Source organism: Pinus tabuliformis, chromosome J (genome assembly GCF_031772625.1).
Source record: "Pinus tabuliformis cultivar Carrire ecotype Pingquan chromosome J, CPIR1, whole genome shotgun sequence".
Taxonomy (NCBI): Eukaryota; Viridiplantae; Streptophyta; class Pinopsida; order Pinales; family Pinaceae; genus Pinus; species Pinus tabuliformis.
Genome location: NC_142295.1, coordinates 551,054,197 through 551,077,577, shown reverse-complemented (window position 1 = coordinate 551,077,577; position 23,381 = coordinate 551,054,197). Strand labels below are relative to the sequence as shown.

Below are 23,381 nucleotides of genomic sequence, written 5' to 3'. Positions count from 1 at the left end.
GGTGGAGATTGGAATTAAGAAGCTGAAAACAAGAAAGACAAAGGACATGGTTGAACTTCAAGCAGAGTATCTAAAATGGGGAATAAACACTCTTGCACCACATATCATGGAAATATTCAACATCATCATTCACTAAGGATTCCCAAGAGACTAGACAACTAGCCTAGCAATACCCCTTTTCAAAAGAAAAGACATTAATAATCCTTCCAATTATAGAACCATTATGATCAATCCTTTGTTTGCAAGCTTTTCAGCAACATGGTAGAAAATAGAATCGATAAGTGGGCAAAAGTAAAAGAAAAGAGGGCAAAAAGACAAGCAGTTTTATGCCAAAGTATTCTGCAGTGGATCATGGTATCACGCCGAGACACATTATTGAAAAGGTTTGGGGAGGCAAAGAAGAAGTATTATGTTGCTTTGCTGACTTCAGAAAGTCATTTGACATAGTCCCTACAGATAAGTTGTGGCGTATAATGCAAGAACTTGAAATTCCTTTGCATTATAGAGCTGCTATCCATAGACTTTATGAAGAGGTGAAAGTCAAAATTAGAACCTCAATGGGTATTTCATAAAGCTTTAGAAGTGACATTGGAGTCAAGCAAGGTTGCCCTCTATCCTCCACTCTTTTTTGTTTATATATTGATAAAATGGAAGAGTGGCTAAATCTACAAGGTGGAGATGGTGTTTGGTCAAGGGGGTTTGTGATAAAGCTTCGTTTATATGTTGATGATCTTGTATTGATTGCTAAATCGGCCCATGGATTGTAGATGCACCTATATGCCATTGAGCATTTTTGTAGAGCAGTGGCGATGCAAGTCAATACTAGCAAGACCAAAATAATGATTTTCTCTAATAAAAAGAAGTAGAGTTAGTATACGTTTTTCTTTGAAGGCAACATTCTTGAAAAAGTAAATGAGTACAAGCACCTCGGGATTGATTTCAACAAACAAACTTAATTAGGAGGACTGCAGAAAGAAGAGAATTTTAGGAGGGTGGAAATCATTATATGCTCTTCAAAACAAATGTAGAGAGGAAGAGTTATGGGATTGGAAAACGATTAAAGTGCTTTTCGGACTCCTAGTCTATCTAGTGATGCTATATGGGTGTGAATTGTGTGCTAGCAACACCCCTGTTTCAAAATGGAAACAAATTAAGAAAATCCAAAAACACTTGGTCATGAGCAAGTTCAAAGTAAAAAGTTATGGTACTTTATGAGATAATGTTGAGTGAAAAAAGAGCAACTCTCATCAAAGCAATTGCCATGGTGCAGCTCATAAGATATCTAAAAAGAATTGAGCAAATGAGAGTAGGTAGATGGCCTAATGTTATCTTCAATGAAGGCATGAGTGAAAGAAAGAAAACATGGATGAGACAAAACTACACATGGATGCAAAAATGGAATATCTACCTCAATGCCTGTCCCACAAATAGCAAGGAGCTAAAGAATTTTGTTATGGAGAAGTTTCGTAAACGAGTATGGGGAAAAGAGTTAGGTAGAAAGAAGAAGTACTACATTGAGGAATTCAACCTCACGTGTGATCTCCAACAAAAATAGTACATTGGAGTTCGCATTTCGTGGAAGGCAAAGGTTCTTATTATTCAATTAAGAACCGACTCGCATCAACTTCGATGTGAAACAGGATGGTGGAAAAGGCCTAAAGAAGCTTGGGAAGAATGGGTGTGTACATTTTGCACGTCTGGGATAGTGGAATCAGAAAAAACATTTCATTTTGGAATATGATGCGTTCAAAGACATCAGAGAACGTTATGGGAATATGTTAGCATTGGTATCTTCGCATTATCTTTTCAGCGAGGGGATTGTTAGAAAGTTGGGCCAGCTCATCATCAATTTGAATAAGAAAATGATTGAATTGCAAAAGGCGAAAAAACAAGGAACTAGGGGTCCCATAGACTAGTTTTAGTCTCATGGACGTTAAAATAACATTTCATTTTCATTTCATCTTAAATAGATTCTTTTTCATAAAAACCCCAAAACACTATAATTAGAGACTTCACAACTCAAAATCATGATTTCCAACAAATCTCTACTAAATTTTGAAAAAAAAATAACTAATTTTTTTTTAATTAAATTACATTTAAAAATACTTAACCAACACTAATCATAAAAATTAACTGAAAAATAAACTTATTTATAATAATATAATATAATATAATATCCATTTTTAAGGTCACAGCCAAGCCAGACACCAAATTTGTGTATGAGACCCCCTCGTTTGTGGGACAAGGACCCACCTCTGCGTAGCGATTTGACTACTAAGCCTATGAAGGCATACAACTCTACCCTCTCTAGTTTTGAACCTGTGACCTCTTAGGAGGAAACACATGCTCTTAACCATTAAGCCCACTCAAGCTATCGATTAATGTACTGTCTTTCCATCACCTTTACGTACCAGTTTTTTAAATCATATATATATATATATATATATATATAACTTTTACAACCTATATGTAATTATTCAAGTTTAAAAAATAAATGACAATTCTGTAATTATTAAGTTTAAAAATTAAAGGACAAATTATTCCTCAACACAACGTAAAGTTCTGCCGTAATGAAATCCGATGTAACTCATATATATACATACTTGTTAACCTTCACAGAAGTTAAATAATTAAATGAATAAATAAATAAATTTTAAATAATTTATAAAACTTTTATTACTTTAAATATAATTTTTAAAATGAACAAAAACATAATTTAAAAAAAAAAGAGGCAACGTAGAAGCAAACCCTTTCCCCCAAAACACCATACGGTAATATTAATAAATTGTTTAATGTGTACAAATTCATTTAAATAAATGAATTATTAAAATTTTGGTATTTCCTGAGTTCTTAAAACCCTATTATATGAAATGAAATATTGAAGCTCATCTATAAACATGCATTTCATCCGTGAACCTTACTGGTAAATATTTAATGATAATTTTAGTAAAATATATTTAAATTTAATATATAATTTATAAGACTTATTTGTCACCAGTAAATATTCAATTATATTTTCTAATAAAAATATATTTAATTTAATGTATAGTTGACAACCACTAACAGAATATTACCTCAAAACAAACTGATATTCATATTACTGAAAAGGATGCAATCCCTTCAAAAAGAGTACATTCTCAGCCATCATTACAGCAACTGCATGAGAAAGAGTACATTCTCAGCCATCATTACAGCAACTGCATGAGATCTAGCTCATGCATACAAATGGAAAAGTTAATATATTGAGCAAGGAAATATGACTATTATTTCATGGCAAGGAAAATAGTTACTGGACCAGTGTAGGGTTCTCTCTAATTGATGAAGATACAAAACTCTGTAAATATAATGTAATGTCACCAACTACATTCAGAACTCAGAGCAGCACTCTGACCATCTTGATCAAATAAGGAACAAATAACATTCACCAATATGTACACAATACATTCAGACTAACGGAAGGTTATATCATCCGAGATTCCTGCATTTTTTTTGACATTAGATCCTGCACCATTCAAAATATAATTACTGAGTTATTTGTTTATTTGTTTTATCTCAAAGTTTTGGATTCTCAATCATACAGTATATACTCTGATGACATGTTCAATGCTAGCCCGACAAACTGGGCAACCCCAATTCTTCACCTTGATCTCATTTAAGCAGGACATACAACCTGCAAGATGGCCACAAGGTATACAAACTCCTTCCGGTGGAGCATCCCAACAAATTACACAGGTGCCAGAAGTATCACCCCCTGCTTTGCTTGAACTTGCTAAGGACTGTGTACCATGCTCTGAAGTAGGAGGAAAATCATGTTCGATGGGAGACAAATCAATGGAAGGATAAATAATTGGACCAAGGACTTCTTCTGCCGGCAGAGGGGGAGCTGAAGGAGAACAAGCAGCTGCTGACACAGCAACAGAATTTGCAGAAACTGTGGGATCATTTGTCAGAGTTTCAGCAGTGCTGCTGCTGCTCGGTTTTGCTTCATCTGCAGCCCAGCCATTGCAAGAAGTTGAACCGCCCTTACCTGACCAGCCACTAGTTTTATCATTAATCGATGGCACCGTTGTTCTATCAGGAGGTACCCCACCTTCTGATATATTTGGCCTGCCATTTAAGTCACTTGTTGAAGCCTGTTCAGATACAGGAGGAATTCCTTCTTGTGATGCAAATTGCATTGAAGCAGCAATTGCCATAGCGAGTTCTACATCCTCCGGGAGAGGCATGTTTGCAGGTGGTGTTGCAGGTAGGTTTGGCTGCAAAGGAGGTCCTCCCCAAACAACTGGAGTATTCACTTCATTCTGTCACCAGACATCAGTGATCAATAACACAAATAGGTAGATAGAGAACTACATAAGCACAACTGCAGATGCAGACATGGAACTATTTTGAATACCTGAGCCATCCGGATCCCTTTGCAGGCTTCATATAATCTACGCAATTGTGGTTTGTCGCCTTCAAACTCAGACATAAACTTATATCTACTCTCTGTGGCATGAACAGAAAATTGTTGGATCAAAGGCAAACTTAGTGAAAGATTGTCAAGACTGCAAAGCATCACAACACTTGAGAACAGAGGCAACGACAGTCCCTCTCATATTCATATTTTTTAAGTTCATTGAATCAGTTCTAAATGTGTCAAATGTCACAAAAGTTTTATGTGGTGCAGTAGTCTAAACCAGTTGTGGTAACAATAATTCCACACTAAACGATAGAACTGAACTCAATCGACTACAAGTAATTGACACCTATGTTATAAACGCCTCCCATAGTATGGAAATATATAACTAACGCATCCAAAGTAGAAATTGGGGCAAAGAGAATAGCACCAGAGAGAAAAGAATACAGAGGAACCTATCTTAGTTTTTACAAACACCCAATGGTTTTCTTATCAAGACCGTAGATCAAATCATCCCTTACATCATGCAATCTGGTACTGTATCGATTTTTAAGTTGTAATTCGACAAATATAATGACATCATTCTTAAGATTTTATACTTTTCTTGTAATGCATTTTTGTTATTTTTAGGGTTGTGTAAGCCACTCAGGGTACATCGTAGATTGTCCTGTTGCCTTCTAATAAGCCTTTCAGTCATTTTTGGCCATTAATAATATTCAATATTGTATTTCATTTCAATATTAGTTATTGACAGAGAACAGGACTCTTGATCATCAACAATTGTACAACAATCTTAAACCTGATAATGTCTTTGGTGGAAAGTTTATAGTAATGAGAGGGTCTCTTCTACAATCTTAGTTTGTTGTCAAAGAATGCCCCTCAAACAAACAAAGTATCTAATAACCAAGGTCGATCTCATTTTCGAAGAAAATGCAAAACCATTAGTCATGAATGATGTAGCCTTTGCCTATATCATGCATGTCCAATGAAAGATTCTATTTTTTTTAATGGGAACCTGTTATTTTAGGGACGGTAGATGTTGGAATTTCTAAGTCTATCCATTAGAAACCCTTCATGTACTTTACTAATTTATTCCTACCTACTTTTTCTATTAATTAACAAGTTATTTACCATGTAAATACTAGAAATAAATACAAGTACATGCTCAACACATTACAGGTCATCAACTGAAGGAAACAGAAACAAGCACACAAGTAACACCGTTGTTTTTGGACTAATGTCCCCGGAAAAACCAAATGCGGGAAAACCGGTGCCGCTATCTGAGGGTTTTATTATTATGCAATTTCTGAATACAATCTGGGTGCCAAAACCAGCTCACCGAATAGAGAATAATCTCGGCACTAGTACCTCTCCTTCAGAGACAAATGTTCCGGCTGAAACCCCGAATAATCACTCCGGCAGCTTCATAGCTCCAATCCGCAGCACGAAACCCCAGCGTCAGCCTCTAGGGACAACGTCAACCCTTTCTGGCCCAGCGTCACTCTGGCTTGGCTTGCGTCAGCCTCTGGAGGCACTGCGTCAGCCCTCTGGCCCTCTGCGTTACCCACGCTGGCTCTCTAAGGCACTACGCAACTCCTGGCTACCTCTGCGTGAGCCCTCGCTGGCTCTGCATGAACCCTTAGCTGGTTTTGCGTCCCTGACTCTCGGCTACTGCATTGATCCTCCTAGCGCTATCTTTGCCTCTCTGCTTCTGTATTCACTGCCCCTCAGCTGCAACTCTGATCACTCTCTCAACTTTCTCAGCAAACCCAGCCCTAGAAAGTTGAAATCTTGATCTCTTGGTGTGTTCTCCAAGTGACCCTCAAGCCTCCTCTTATACTTTTCTCATTGACAAATCAACAGCTGAGATTAAGTCCCTAATCAGCGGCTAAGATTAGATCTGGCTTGATTCATGACTTTTGGACCATTCTAACACATTTTTATATTAATTCACATTAATATTTTATTTTCCCTAAGTTTAGACTTAAGGACTCCATTAAAAATATTAATTATTTTAATATCTCTCAAACTGTTTAGAATCTGCCCAAACCCTTTCTGGGTATTGGAGATCTCATGTGCCTTAACCTCTCCACCAATTTTTGTGGCTAGAGAACATTCGATGCTACCCCAAATCAACAGTGGAACTGGAAAGAAGCTTGACCTACTTTCACACACTTAGGTAAAGATTATAGGGTATGCAGGTACCTTGCCAGCACCATATATAATCTTCCCAAAGACTACAACAATATTCAATATTATCAATAGCCATGTCTGGTACACCCCACAAAAGGGAGGAACATGCCCAACAGGATTTGAACCAGGATAATTATCACAACTACTGCTCCAAGTTGCTGCTAGGCCATAGCCAGATGGAAATTGAAAGATTCTATTAAAGGCTTGCGTAAGTATTGTTTTCAAGACAATGAACAACTGATACATCTTCCCATAAATACTATGTTTTGCTTCTGCTTGACAATAAAACTAAGTTGCACAGAAACAGATACGGGGTTTGAAATAGATACAACAAATTTTCAAAAAATCTAGATACGATATGGCAAGGAAACGACATATATATATATATATATATCTATATATATATATATATATATATATATATATATATATATATATATATATATCAATGTTTTAAAACTCCAACTCGGGTTCAGAACCGGCCGAGGGTCGGCTCTGACTCCGACTCCGACTCCAACTCGGTATCGACTCGGCCGGTTTGATTTCATTGACTCGGTTGTTGTAAAAAATACATTAAATATTTATTTTTTATTAAAATACATAATTTTAAAGATTTTCATTCATGTTTTCAAACACAAAGCATTAGAATATAGAGAGAAGACAACATATGATCAAATTAAGTTCATGAATATATCCATTATATCAAAATGGCACCCAGTGCACTGTCCAATACATACATGATATAGAGATCAAAACAAAAACACATAACCAAGGAGCCTCTAAATGGCCTCTACAATAAAAGTAAATTGTAAAACATCACTAGTCACTAGTACTACTGGCTACTGCTAGAGAAGTAAATGTCATCTGGCTTAGGCTCTGAATTAGAGTTAGACACGGAAACCCATGGCTCCTCCTCATCACCATCTCTAGAGTCCAACTGTAACTGTAGAAGTAGTAGCACTAGCAGGCGCAACAGCTACATGCTGAGATAAACGAGATATGTGCTTCTGTCGTGGCTGAGTAGAGGAAGTGTTTGCAACTGGAGGACTTCGAATTATGCCTGGTACAAGTAGATCTGCATTCAACTAAACATTATGTTCAACAGCAACTTCAGCTAATGTCTTTGTCTATAAATCCAAATCAATACCAAAATCCTCATCAGAATCAAACTTTGTTGGATGACACTCCATTACCCAATCTGATGTTGGATCAATATCTTCCAACACAATGGGATCTGTATCAGGTCTTTTGTTCAGCAATTGGTTGTGTCTTAGTCGAAGATTGTATTGGACATAGACTAGATCATTTAACCGCTTTTGTTCCAAACGGTTTCTCTTCTTCATGTGAATCCTCTCAAAGATGGACCAATTGCACTCACACCCAGTAGCACTGCAAGTTTGACTCAAAATACAGATTGCAAACTTCTGCAATTGAGGACAATGGCTACCAAATGCCTCCCACCATCGTGCTGCAAAAAACATAGTTGTGTAATGAGTTAGTTCAACAAATTATATCCAACTTTCAAATTATAAACAATTTAACAAAATAAGAATTTGAAAATTGAAATTGTTTGTTTACCTAGCTCATCTACTTCCCTTGCAATCCTTGTTAGGTTCTTGCCAAAGGTACCAGTGGCTCTGCTGAAACAAGTGATCTGTCGATGTATCTCCAGTTGATCACCCTCCTTAGGGATCATGCGGTCAATGTAGTCAACTAGTCCATCTATAACCTCCCTAGTCAAAACTTCTGCCTCCAGAGCTTTAAAATGATACCTTGGGTTCAGAAAAAACCCAGCTGCATGTATAGGGCAATGGAGTTGATTATTCCATCTTTCATCAATGATTGCCCAAATGAGCCCATACTTAGCCACTCTATCCTTGTATACTGCCTTTATTTTCTCCTTTGCTTGATCCATAGCCTCATAAATGAAGCCCATAGACAATATTTCCCCATCCACCAACCGCAACACCTTAACTAGTGGCTCAGCAACCTTCACAATCTTCGCCGCTCTTTTGCAAAATATTTCTCCATTAACTTTCTTTTTCACATCTTTGCCATCCTGTTTTCGAGACCATTGGCATTTATTCCATTCATCACTGGAAAACACCCTTTGCAAGATTCTATGTTGGGAAAACATAGATTGCAATGTCAAAAAATGAGTTGCAAATCTAGTGATGGCAGACCTAATAATATCCCCGCCCCCTATGTGTTTCCTCGTCAGCTCAAAATCCATGAGTGATTGTAAATATATTTTGTTATGCTTTTGGCATGCTTTACAGTGTTCTTGACCCAATCTATTTGCCAATATCCTCAAGCATGAGATCTATGCAATGTGCAACACATGGGGTCCAAAAGATGGTTTTGTGTTTTTCCTCTAACATTTTACCAGCAAGAACATAGTTAGAGGCATTATCTGTGATGATTTGAACAACATTAGCCACCCCCACCTCTTCAACAACCTCATCCAAAAGTTGAAACAACAAGTGTGCATCTTTCACCCTATCAGATGCATCAACTGATTTTAGAAACATGGTTCCCTGTGGGAAAAAGATAAGAAAGTTTATGATGGTACGGTTCCTTTGATCAATCCATCCATCTGACATGATGGTACATCCTATTTTTTCCCATGAGCTTTTGAAATCTTTCAAATATTCATCAATGGAGGAAACTTCTTTTCGCAAAAGAGATCCCCTTAACTCATGCATAGTAGGGCCTTTGAAGCCCTTTCCAACAGCAAATATGGCATCAAACATAGGTTCATAATATGGTGAACAAGAAGCATTGAAGGGGATATCAGAATCATACCACCATCTAGCTATGTAATCACAAACAGTCTCTCTCAATTCTTTCTTCCAATGGTCATCTAAAGTGGGTTGCATATGACTTCTACTAGCTTGAGGACCATGTGCATCTAATGGAGAGGAGGGTGTGAAATAACTTTTGATATCACCCCTATTTTTCATTTTACCCTTACCCTTGTCTTGAATAGACTCCAAAGGGGGAGGAAAATAGCGGAAGGGGTTGGGTGCATTAGTGCAAGGGATAGATGAAGAGACCTCATAAGCAAAATTGGGGTTGGCAGCCATCATTTGTTGTATACTCTTCCTCCCAATTTCAACCTCTTTCTTTTTGCCTAGCTTTTTCTTGCTCAAACTTCTCAAAGTTATCTAGCAACTCCTTCCTAATCTCCCCAATTTGTGCTGATGGTGTTTCACATGGGGTAATTTGGCCTCTAATGCCAGCCAAGTATTGTTTCAGCGTATGAAAGCCCCCTCCAGGCCAAACTCTACATGGGTCATCTTATTTATGACCGCTGATATTTTTCTTGGATTCCTCTCTCCGAGAGGTGTAGGATTGATCTAAATATCATCCGATTCCGACATGTAAAAATGAAGATAAATTTATTTGTATTATTGACAAATTGTCAAGGTCGGTTAGCAAGCAAAACAGACATTTTAACCCCCAGCTCATCCTCAACGTTACATATAAAAGGAGACCTCAAGTCATTCTTTCATCATCTCATCTTCACTCATCTCTCTCTCCTCACTTGATTGGGTACACAAATCTCGCAGATTTCTCTCACACGTGCGAAGGAAGGAGGGTGTTTTCTGTTTGGCTGCATTGACCAGTTTGACCGAATTTCAGAGGCTGCTATTTTGGGCTGCGTTGACCAGCGTTGACCTTCTTTTGACTGCGCATTAGGTGAGGCAGCTTCTCCTTGGCAGGCCACAGATCTTGGCACTAAAATCGAGGTGATTTAACCTCCTATTTGACCAACATTCATTGCGCTATATCTGGTTGTAGTTTGACTTTTGTTGACCAACGTTTGACTGGACGTTTTCGGGTTGTTTTGGATTGCTTCGGTTTGTTGTTGGAGGTCGAAGTTGACGTTTGACCGAGCTGCTTAGAGGAAGAATTCAGCCATGTTTGACCAGCATTGACTTTTTTGATTAGGGCTTTTCTGTTGCTGTCATAAATGATCAAATCTGTAAATTTGTACTATCTCTCTCTGCTGAACTATTTAAGAATATAAGAGAATTGATCAAGGGTTTCCCCACATTGAGGTTTGTCCTTGGCTGGTGTCACATATTGTGTCCTCTTGTCTTGGCTTGTCTTCTACTGTTTATGTTTATGTTCTATCTGCATTTTACTATCATGCTGATGTGATTGCTAAACTAGATATTGATATTGGGATAATAAAGAAATTGAAGTAAATTGCTCTTAAGCATAGAATATACCGAAAATTAACAATTTGATTATCAATCATTTCAGCATATGCCCAAGCAACATCTTTCACTCTAGGAGCCATTTTCTTATATTTGGACTTGGAAATGAAAGGAAAAAATTTGAACAACCAAAAAAAAAAAAAAACATTGCTTCAATGTTCATTTCTTTTACAAAAAATACTCTTTTCAATTTCCACATTTGCAACAAAAAAAAGAAGCAAAAATAGATTTTAGAAGTGAAAAAAAAAATACCTCTAGGCACAAACCACCCCCTCAATGTTGCTCCAATGGCTGCCCAAGAAGCTCCTCATTGCTGCTCCAAAAACAAACTCCACAACTCCTCACAAATTCTCACACAAATGCAATGAGATAGCTGTGAGGAAATGTGAGGGGGTTGAGTAGCGTTTATAGGCTTGGGAGAGGTAAATGGACTTCAAAAAAACCTAAAACCAAATTAGAATCGATTTAGGGGTCCGGTTTCCCCCCCAAAACGCTTGGCTGAGCGTTTTTAGCTGTGGCTGGCCAAACCGGCCGGTTTAACTCGGGCTCAGCCGAGCCGACCGGTTTGTTACAAAACCGGCCGAGTTGGTGACCGACTTGGCCAGTTCGGTAACAAACTGGCCACTGAGCCGTTTTTTCTGCTGAGCTGGATTAGCGATGGGTCTGGCTCGATTAGCTCGGCCGTTTCAGAGCCGGCTCGGTCGTTTTTAAAAACACTGATATATATATATATATATATATATATATATATATATATATAGATATATATATATATCAGTGTTCAAAATATCGGTATCAGCAAAATATCGACGAAGGTCCAAAAAATATCTTATCGGCAATATCGGCAAACATAAAAAATGCATAATATATTCATTTTTTTCATATTTCTAAACATATAAAGCAATAACAACATGAATTAAACACATTGGCACATAAATATGAAGAAGGCACTGGTATATATGATGTCAAATAGAAATGATACATCAAACTTCAAAGGCGATACCAAATCCTGTTGATCCCTGATAATTGTCCAATCAAGGACTCAAACAAAATAACATCACATATCCTGTTGATCCAGATCCCTAATAATTGTCCAATCAAGGACTCAAACAAAACAACATCACATATATAAAACTTTAAAAGTATTTCATCATCATGAGTTATAAACTTACATGTAGCAAAAGTTGCAAAACAAATAAAACTAGCAGTTATCTATCTGAGACCATTGGCCTCTCCCTAGCAACTTTCTTTCTGTCTTGTTCAGCAATTGCTTCAAGAGCTTTTTGTATAACCTCTGCACTAGAAACCATACAAGGCATTACATCTGCATCATGTGCAGAGAGTCTAGCCAGATGGTATTTCAATCGTGTAACCCCTCCTAACATCTTGGTCCCACACAATTTGCATGATATATATGCCTGATTTGCCCCACCAACAGCCTCCCCATACTCCCAAAATGGGTCCAAGGCTTTTGGCATATTTGACATTTGTAGTGAACTAATTCAAACCTAGGGCACAAAAAAAACAAAAAATTGGCATTAAACCCCCCAACACAAAAAATAATAAGTAATAACCACCTCATTTAAAAAAAATTACTACATTATTTGCATTTTGCAATGTGAATGAAAAATGGCAATAAGAGGGTGCATAAGAAAGTTGAAAAAAAAATGAAGCTTGCTGTCCAAATATGGAGAAAACCCTTGCATTGGCTCATGGGCATGAAAATCATAGCAAATGGAAAAAAACAAAGAAACAAAATGTTGGTAGGAAAAGAGGCAAGCAAGCATAACCCTAAATCTATGAAAAAATCATTAACACAGGGGTTTTTAAGAACATACCTATTAATGAAAGAAATGAAGTTTGTCTCACTATTCTTCAATCTTTGATCCACAAAAAAATCTTGGTGGTGATAATCGTTGTTTGATCCTCAAACCCCTCAAACCCTCCTTGACAACCACCACAAAACTCTTCGCCTTCCTTCTCTAACACTCAGAAACAAAAATGAAGGAAAAAAAACGATTTTTCCTTTTTCTAGCCGCGGCAAAACACGCCTGGCGATATTTTATATCGTCTTGCGATATTTTGCTGAGATATCGCCGATATCTCGGAAATATCGCAATATTTTCGGGAGCCAAAAATATCGTGATATTTCCAATATTTGGCAATATATCGCCAATATTATCTTCACTGATATCTATATATATATATATATATATATGATAAAATAAAAATTTCATATTATCATTCATTTTTTAGTCTTTAGAATCTAGATTCTATATTTTAAAATACATAATCAATCATGAATTCAACATAAACAAATCATCACCATCAATTCGATATAAACATTGTCATCATCATCATCAATGATTATTATAACATTCAAGTTGGCACCTTTGATTAAAATGTCAATACCCACTCATAGTTTAAAGGAATATGAGATTGTTTTCAGAGTCACATCATACTTCATGAAATTATATATTTTTCTAATGAATTTGACAACACTAACACAGAGGCAACATAGTGAATTTGACTTTGTAAATAGTATGTTGCACAGTATCTTGGTCTAGACTCTAAAGGAGTCATGACATAGAAATATTGTTTAGTATCACCGAATATAATGTAAATTTAATCATTGTAAATAACAACGTCTACACATTATAAATTGGATTGTATTCCAGTAGCTACAACAAGAGATGCTCTAAAATTCATAGAAAGAAGTAAGTTGGATTTATTTATTCACAACCTAAGATCATATGACCAAGAATCAAGATGCCATAATTTAAGCAATTAAGTATTCTAAAGTATCATACTAGTAAAGAGACGCTGAGAAATTTAACCTAATGCAAAGAAACTGCTTCCACTAGCTAACTTTGCGGGTAACAACTTTCCTTCTTGATTTCAAAGATACCTTATGGGTTTCCATTCCAAATTCCAGGTTTCCATTCTTTAGATCTGGGATCGTTGAAAACTTGTTGGCAAATAACTCTATCATGTCATGAATCCTTTTTCAAGATAAATGTTCACTTTCAGATGCGCTGTAATCAGTGGATATAATGTCTGCAAGAATTCAGTTGCATTCACATGCTCTGGACAAATAAACCTAGAATATAGTCTTGCAATAAAGTGCCTACAACATTGGAAACCTAGAAAACTGAAATCCTGGAAACTTGGAAACATATCCATACTTTCTGGAAATGTATCCAAATTTTCTGGAAACGGATCAAATTTTCTCGAAACTCCTTTGAATGGTTTTCGAGCTCAGGTTGGTTGTTTCTGAAAAAGTGAAACGTGGCGGAAACATTTCCAAGCCATTTTGTATGTGTTTCTGTATCCGAAACACCGAAAGACGTTTTTGGGAGTTGGGGGCAGCGTTTCCGGTAACAATAAAACAAAAATGGCTAGAAAGAATTAATAACTTGGAGTCTAGTTCTTTTGTCTATATCCCTCATAAGTGGTGCCCTAAGTCACCTGACACGAGGATTCGGGACACGTAGGATTCGGGATTCGTGGTGTCGGATTCGGGAAAAGTTGACCCCGGAACAAGACACGGTTAGGACACGTTATATATTATTTTATTAAAAAATATATATATATATATATATATATATATATATATATATATATATATATATATATATTTAAAATATATATATATATATATCTTAAAAATTAGTTATTAGCATATTTCTTACACAAATTTTAATTAATGATACAAATTTATTGATTTCAAACATAGATCCTCATCTATAGCTATTAGCATGCATAGTACATACAAAATTCAAATAAATGTCAGTGGTACTGGTCACATAAATGATAATTGATAAATGATAAATCTATTAAAAATTTAAATCATGATTCATAAATTATAATTCATAAGTATAACTGAAAGACAACTTACAACTACAAGATACTAAGATAGTAAGATAAACACACTGACAACTGTAGTTTTCTCATTAAGTCATCAAATCAAAATCTGTTACATAGGTAGTGTTGGTGCAATGCCAATGGCAAATAGAAATAGAAAATATAAAACAACTATAAGTCTAGACTCTATAGGTATAAAAGCCTCAGGCCCTCAAGCCATCAATCAGCATCAGAATCAGCATCACTGTCCCCATCATCATGGTCCCCACTGCTCTCCTCTGCATCCTCCTCCTCCCCTGTATCCATAGTCGCCTCTGCATCTGCTGGTATGGAGGTTGAGTCATCAAAACTAATAGGGTCTAGCACTGGATCACCGAGATCCATGTTGGCCAATGCCAACTCAACAGTGGTGTCCAGACCCATATCTTCAGGAAAGACATCCCACATCTTTGTCTTCCCCTCAACCACTCTTCCCTCTGCCTGTAAATAAGACGAAGGTTGGTGTGCACATACACCATTGTCTCTGCCCTGGACTGCTCAAGCCTGTTCTTCTTCACAGTATGCAAATTCCCATATGTGCTCCAATTCCTCTCGCAACAAGAGGATGAAGTCACCTGAGAGAGGAGCCTCATGGCTAACTGCTGAAGAGGACGGCTTGTTGCCCCATGATATGCCCACCAAGAGTAGGGCTTCTTAAGCCCCTGTCTCTAATCACATCATAACCTGCAAACCCACCAGTGCTAGTGGAAAACTCTGCAAAGGAATCCTCCACCTCAGCAAGCAATGCACTATCTTGAAAAATCCGCTGAAGCGCCACTTTCCTCCCCTGTGAGATTTCACCATCCATGTGAGGAGGGAATCTACGGGAAGGTCCACCATTCAGCCACTCATGGCTGTAGTATTTGGGGTTCAATGAGTGAGCCAAACAATGTAAAGGTGTACAATTCTTGTCCCATCTGCGGACAAGAATATCATGTATGGTATCGCAGAAGGCCTCTGGTGATGTCTCATACGGGGGGCACTCACTCTGTAGAATAATGCTCCTCACAGACTCAATCATGGAATCCCATCCCTCATAAACCTCTCCTAGGATGGGTTTGTCTGTATCTGCAACTCGAAGCAAAGAGATGATAGGGTCCATGATCTGAATAATTAGATCTACCCTCTCCCACCAAGCATCATCTAGTACCGTGTCCTTCACTCTTTTAGAGGCTGCCTGATCTGTCTTTCTCCAAAAAGACCAAAACTCAGAAATAACCATGGACCCAAGAGCAGTCTTGACCTCCCTCAACCTCTTCAACATCATGAATGAAGATGCAAACCGTGTATCAGCAATCTTCAACAATGATAGATTGCTGTACTCCTTATAGATAGTGAGGGCATTTGTATGATTTTGCACAAAGTTACGGATATGTCTTGCATCCTCAATAATGCTTCCAATCCAAAGCACATCAGAAGCAATGGATTTCAGTGCTAAGTTCAATGAATGGACAATGCAAGGTGTCCAAAACACTTGTGGATATTTAGCTTCCACAATCATGCCAGCCGCCTTGCAAACAGGTGCATTATCTGTAATGATTTGCACACAAGAATCAACACCTACCTCTTCAATAACTCTAATAAATAACTCACCCATAAATTGTGCATCCTTGTATTCGCCAAGTGTATCCACTGCTTTCAGGAAAACTGGACCATTCAAGGAAGACACCATGAAGTTGATGATTGGGTGTCGTGCTGGATCTGTCCATCCATCAGAAACAATGCTAACCCCAGATGTTGGCCATGATGCCTTAATAGGCTCGAGCATTTTTTGCACCTCTTTTTTTGCCTTCGTCAACAATGTGGTTCTCAGCTTCTCTGACCCAGGAGGCACATACCCTGCTGGAGCCCCTTGAGTTAGAGCTCGGCACATCTCAACAAATAAAGGTGAACGTGCAACATTAAATGATATGAAGTTTTGATAGAAAAAGAAGGCAATGGTGAGATCAAGCTCGTCCCGTCTCTCTTTTTGGAAAATCCTGTCCATTGGACCAAGTGATCTTCTTTTTAATGCTTGCCCAGTAGAAGTAGAACTCTCAAATGGAAATTTGGAGGTGGCTTTCCTCAAAAATGGAAGGGGGTCTTCATTCTTGCCCTTGGGTGCTTTTGATTTTGAAGCCAGTGCCACATGTTCCATACCAACATTGGCCTCCTTTACCAATTCTTTTCTCTTTGGTTTAGGAATACCTTCACAAGCTGCAATCCCCTTACGAGGTATAGCCAACAAATGTGCTCTCACACGGTGATATGTGCTTGTGAAAGAAATGTTACAAAAGCTGCATTTCCATTGCACATTGCCTCCTCCCTTTCCCTTGCTGTTTGACCCATCCTCTCTTGCGGCATATTTCCACAATGGATATTTTTCATTGTCTTTAACTCCTCTTCCCTCAAGATTACTTGCAGCAGACTCTGATGATATTGGGGGAGGAAGAGCATCTCTACCCATGACATTCTTGCCCTTCCTTGCTGCCCCTGCCGTTGATTGAGCCATGTTACCTCAACCTGTAAAAAAATTGAACAAACAGTCAAACTGCTGTAAAAATTTTAAAATGCAAACAGCAAAAGAAATGAACAAGAATCAAGTCCAATGAAATCTCAGAGCTTGCTTCAGATAAGGTCGGGTTAGGCCTTGGAAAGACAAGCCAAGTTGCCTTATATAGATGCCTCAGCTTGCCACTGTGTTGCTTCTGTTCTAGGGCCAAAATTTAGGCCTCAGGACCTACATCTAATTCAGAGAAATATACCATCAGAGGGGGCTGAAAATCAGCCTCTGAGGTGGCCAAAAAACCACAGAAAAACCTCAGATGTGTGACCCTGTGAAAGAGTGAAAAAACTTAAGGAAAGAGGGCCAAGACTTTGCCCAGAATTCGCTCTAAGGATGCTCAATGTGCCTCAGAAATCCGAGTTGTGGGGGGCAATTTAAACCTCAGATATTTTGGAGCACGGTGTATTTCTTCACAAAAGGTAAGGTAATAAAGCTAGGAACCTGCTCTACAGCTAAATTTCTGAACAGTGAAGGCTAATCCCGATATGACACGAGGGTATGACATGTCATAATCCCGATAACGGACATCAGGTCTGTTATGTGAGCTCAACAATTTTTTTTAGTATTGTGTAAACCTTGTAATAGTCTTGTTCACAATCGAAGTTGTGAACAAGACAGATGTAAATCGTGGATATCTGATCTTTTGAAGCGGCTACAGTGGATGTTGGCATCAGTAAGTTAGAGTTTATAACGATTTGTTGTGAAAGTGTTTAACCCTTGTAGACACATCAAGTTGTCACCTTGAGCAACAATCTCAATATACAGTGAAGGCATATCAAAACCATTCTTGTACGAGGGTATAGTTCGTGGAACTCCAGGCGGGCACTGCAAGTGTTAGATGAAAAATGCAATCACAACTGAGAGTATGATGTCAAAAAATGCTTTTATCTGAACCTGTTGGTTTCTGAGACCACGCAAAACCGTAGAAGGAATATGAACGATTGAGCACGGGGCCTGTGCTCTGTAGAATGTTTTTAATTTTTCATGGTTACACTTCATTCATTATAATCATCAGAATTTGGTTTGCTTCAATGAAGTATGGACGTTAAGCATTCTTTTGGCCGAGAGCGGCAAACCCCAACAAAATAGTGTATATTGTAACCACTCCCTGGCAGCATAAAACAAGTAAAACTAACCTTAAAGTTTAAACCTGCAAATTGCAATGCGCTCCAAATCGCTGTTACTCGCTCCAAATCGCTCCAAATGGATGTTAAGGTTGCAAATGCGGTCAAATGGGAACTATAACAGCGAACTTAAACCTACAGCCGGCGGAAAAACGAATCCGAAACCAGGACTCCTCTCCAAAATCGCGACACGTTTACCATTTTTGCTGACTCGCTCATGACACGGAGAATCCCGATATGACACGACGAGTCATGGTTTTATGACACGTGTCCGGACAGAATCGTGTCCGATTCGTCCGATTCGGGATTCGTCCAGGGGTTTGGACGAATCCGGTTTCGTAGGTGGTGCCTATGCAAAACAAATTCACTAATAAGTAGAGCTATGTACCTTGAATCCTCATGTATGAAGATAAGGTATCTAATTCTAACATATAGTGTGACCATGAATATGAAAGCGAAATACATCTTAACTTAAATGTGTTGGCTTCTAGGAAATATGATGCTCTAATTTCAATCTTGAACTAGTGTCAGCAAGCTCTGGCCTGTCCTGAAGGAAACATCAAGCTATCAGATCAAATATAGACTAAGACAGCTAGGAAGCACAGTTTACCATCTTTTATATTTTACAATACGGAAGGCAATATAAGTACTGCAAGGCCTATATGGAGTATTCCATGTAACTTGAATATAAATGCTTTATGTTTATTGGGAAAAGATTCTTGGAATGTAGTAAAAGAATATTTGACGACTATTTTAGTGAAAACTAAGTCATAAAATTCGTCGAACTTGAAGGCTCAGATTCAAAATTTGGCAAATCCCCCCAAAAAAGGGTTTACCTAGGTTTTCCTAGCCTAAAAGACAAACCTCAAGTTGAACCAAATCATGAATTTAATTGGAAAAAAATCAGGGTCGATCTAGGTTTTAAAATTTGTTAAAAAAATTAAAAATATGGGATCTACTGCACGATTATCAAATTTTGGCATGCTGAAACAATTTGTCGCCAATGCATTGATCCATCATGCTTCTCAACTGTGTTAGTGTAACCTGACGGTCTTGCTGTGTAGTTGAATTGTAAACCTTGTCGCTTGCACCTTTCCTCATTTCACTTTTTTTATTCTCATTCTCCATCAATGTTATCAGAACCGAAAAACCTTGCAGACTAGGAGCTGGTCAGAACCGGACCAGAACCGGTAAAAAACGGGGAAAAAAATCGGTTTACCTAAAACACATAAAATATTCATATTTTAAATAAAAACATATATATTCATGTTCATCCATATGAATCCAACCCATTTATACACAAATGTGCAAAAGCTCTCATTTATATATCAAATAATAGTGCATATAATCAAAATAACAATTGGTGCAAAACATCGTTGAACCAAAAAACATCAAGCAGGAGGCTCTAAAAGGCCTTTATAGTTCAAAATAACATGATAGTATGATACTATAATCTACAATACTACAGCTACAACCTACAAGTGCTAATTGTCAATGTCATCATCAGAATCATCATCCTGATCATCCTCCTCATCCTCATTTGAAGAATGAGTAGCATCCGAGTCTGCAATCATTGCCTATATTGGGATCTTTATCATGAATATAACCCTCTAAACATTAAACATTAAAATAAGATAGAAAAAGCATAGCATGTCAAATCAAGATTTTGTTTGATTGATGAGTACATTTTTAGTAGAGTCATGATAGAGGAGTTCGACAACCATTGCCACTAACATCAAAGTACATAGAGGGATTGGTGCTCTTTATTAAATACTAGTTCCTTACCCTCGTACATGACAAAATCCAATGGAAATGTTGCAATCCCCACAATCCTAATATCCTGAAAAATTGTTAAGTCTGTTGGATTTTGAGTGAAATCTAAAATTCTACTTTCTCCGTATGAAATCCAATGAGGTTGGAACCACTCTCAAACATCTTGAGTCATTTCATGGTAATGTTAAAAATTTAAGTAAAAGGATGGAAATGAAAGATTAATAGAATGTCACTTTTACTTTAAGAAGTGACATTCTCCTTAATCTTTCATTTCCATCCTTCTACTTAAATTTTTAACACTACCATGAAATGCATAGCAATAATAGGACCATAGGCTTGAATATTAGGCTGAGGACCATAGGCTTGAATATTAGGTTGGCCTAGGGGAGAATTAGAAGTGGGCCAACCAATTGAAAAAGAAAAAAATAAAAAAAGGCAATTTTTTTTTTATGTTCACCTGGGAAGGAACAAACAGAACAAAGCCGATCCTGAACCGACCAGTTCGGATCGGTTTTGTGCCAAAAACAACTGGACCGGCCGGTTCCACCAATTCTGGTTCGATTATGATAACATTGTTCTCCATCACTGCAGCATCACATTCTGTGCTCCAAGCTCCCTACGTCCTGCCCTCTACCAAAATAGTGAAAACATTGAGTGCTCGTGGGTCGACAAATCAGCCCTATCTATTTAGAACTTCAATGTTCTCTGTGACTTTGCTCACAGCTTGGTGAGTTGGGCCTCCATGCTATTTGCTCGCAGGTCAACGAGTCAACCCTCCATGTTCAGTGTTGTCTGCGACTTTACTCATGGCTCAACCCTCAGTAAAGTGTAAACCCTCTATTGAGTCAGAAAGTTGATCCCTATTAAAGTGTAAACCCTCTAGTGGCCTTAATCTGCTCGTAGCACTTATGAGTCCATGACTCAACCTCCCTCACTAAAGTGTAAAGCCTTTGCTTGGCTGCCATTGCAACTTGCCTGTATGCAGTAACATGTAACCCCACGGGTGGCTGCCCACTTCTTGAGTTGTTGCTAGTCTACCAAGGTGTCACATTTGAGGAGAAACAACTGCGACATGAAGATCAAACTCAAGAGTTTGGACTTTGAATACCGAGGTAAGTTTAATATTTTCTATAGCTTGTAATTTTTTTCAATTAAATCTCTCCTCCAAATTTAACTCCAGTAGCATTACTCAAGGAAGAAAATTTTCAAATTTCACAAATACCCTTGGGATTGGGAAATTTAAATAAGATAGGTTTTTTCCTTTTAATCTAGTTGTTGAAGCTTGATATCAATATCAATGTTAGGATTTAGAATGCCAAACATAGAAGCAAATTAATGTTGAGTTTGTTGGATTTTTAACCAGAAGGGAGGACCATCTACTTTCTATCCCTAATGGTAAATCAGGTGGCATTGAAGGCTGCAAAAATGTGTATCCAGAAATATGACAGAATGAAAAAGGCCAAGCAGGTGCAAGACAACAAAGAACAATGCATTTAAACAGACAATGCAACAAATTACAACTCCTTTTCCTCATTTTCTTCAAGCATGGCTACTATTGGAAGTTCATCTCAGTCAATAAAATCAAGTGGGGCAACGACATAAACTCTCTTTGGGAACCTGTAAAAATGCAAGAAGTTGATGAGGTTGTGGCTGACATGCTTTTTGAATCTTCTATCCCATTGAATGTGGCGAGAAACCCTTATTTTATCAAATGCTTGTAAGATGATTGTAGATTTTGGAAAAGGATATGGACTTCCATGTTTTGAGACCATAAGGACCACTCTTCTTGAGAGGTCGGAAGAAAGAGTGGCAAGTAGATTGATAAAAATCAACGAGTCTTGGAAAGAAACAGGGTGCACAATTTTATCAGATGGCTGATCAGATATGAGTCACAAGGTGTTGGTTTATTTCCCTAAAGGGGTAATATTTTTGAAGGTAGTTGGCGCATTGGGACATAAGAAGACTTCTTAATACATTTTCAAGATTTTAGAAAAAAAACATTGAAGTTGGAGAAGAAAATGTGGTCCTAATTGTAACTAACAATGCCTCAAATTGAGTGGGAGTTGGAAAGATGATTATGGAAAAATACAAAAAAAGTTGTTGGACCCCTTGGGTTGATTACTGTCTTGAATTGTTGTTACATGATTTAGTAAAAGTTTCCATGGATTAATGATGCAGTTTAGATGGGGAAACAAATTACTCACCTCATATTTAACCATTAACTCACATTGGGCTTGTACAGGAAGCAAACATCGAGAGAGCTACTAAGGCCTTGTGAGACCAGATTTACCACATTACATTTCTCTGAAAAGATTGGTTGAGGAAAAGACAAGTGTAAGAAGTGTCTACAACACTAAGTGGGAAAACTATCACCTTTCAAAGGAAGCTAAAGGGAAGGAGTTGGAACAAATCACTTTAGGCAATTATTTCTGGGAAAGTGTTGTGAAGTATCTAAAATTATGTAAACTATTTATCGATATGCTTTTCATGGTTGATAGCAACACCCCTTCTATGGATTTTGTTTATGAGGGCATGGATTGTTGTAACGAAGCTATTGCAAAATCCTTTAACAATGTGGAAAGTGCATACATGGAAATATGGAAGGTCATAGATGAATGATGAAAAATATTGCATAGCCTTTTTTATGCAGTAGCTTGTTATTTGGATCCTGGATTGTTTGGGATAAAAGAAAATAATGATGTAGAAGTCATGAGTGGCCTTTATACAACTATTGAGTAGTTGACCCAAATTAGAAGAAGCCAGGAGACTTAGAGAGCAACTTCGAGATTATAGGTCAAAAGAGAGGATATACGGGAGCACTTCTACCATACAAGATAGGCCCAATATTCCTCTAGGGAGAAGGTGGGGGTTTTTTCGATTGCAAACACCTTAATTGCAACATTTTGCAATTCGTGTTTTGAGCCAGGGATCAAGTGCCTCTACTTGTGAAAGGAATTGGAGTAGCTTTAACCATATACAAGTAAAAAAAATAAACAAATTACTATCTTTAAGGTTGGAAGATCTTGTTTACGTTCGCAATAATTTGCAATTGGTCTTGAGTAGAGTGGATGTAGATTCATCTAGTTCCTCTCAACCATGGTTTGAAGCCATTATGAGGGCAAAAGATAATGATCTTGGTAGTGATGGTGACTCACTAGATGAGCTTAATGGTGATAGAGTTCCACTTGTCGATGAGTTTGATGATAACACTTCTAGTG

General features: G+C 37.7%; 1 protein-coding gene across 2 annotated transcripts in view; it reads right to left on the bottom strand.

The window, feature by feature from the left end:
* Positions 1-3,202: 3,202 nt before the first annotated feature.
* Positions 3,203-23,381, bottom strand: part of LOC149228193 (putative E3 ubiquitin-protein ligase XBOS34) — a 285,882-nt gene continuing 265,703 nt past the window's right edge. Inside the window, exons 10-11 of one of the 2 annotated variants that reach the window (XM_089378093.1) lie at positions 4,397-4,488; positions 3,203-4,301 (exon numbers count right to left, since the gene is read on the bottom strand). In XM_089378093.1, the coding sequence (XP_089234219.1) occupies positions 3,573-4,301; positions 4,397-4,488 (821 nt within the window). In that variant the 3' untranslated portion in view covers positions 3,203-3,572. The remainder of the gene's footprint in view (positions 4,302-4,396; positions 4,489-23,381) is intronic. The other variant, XM_089378092.1, reaches the window with a different exon arrangement.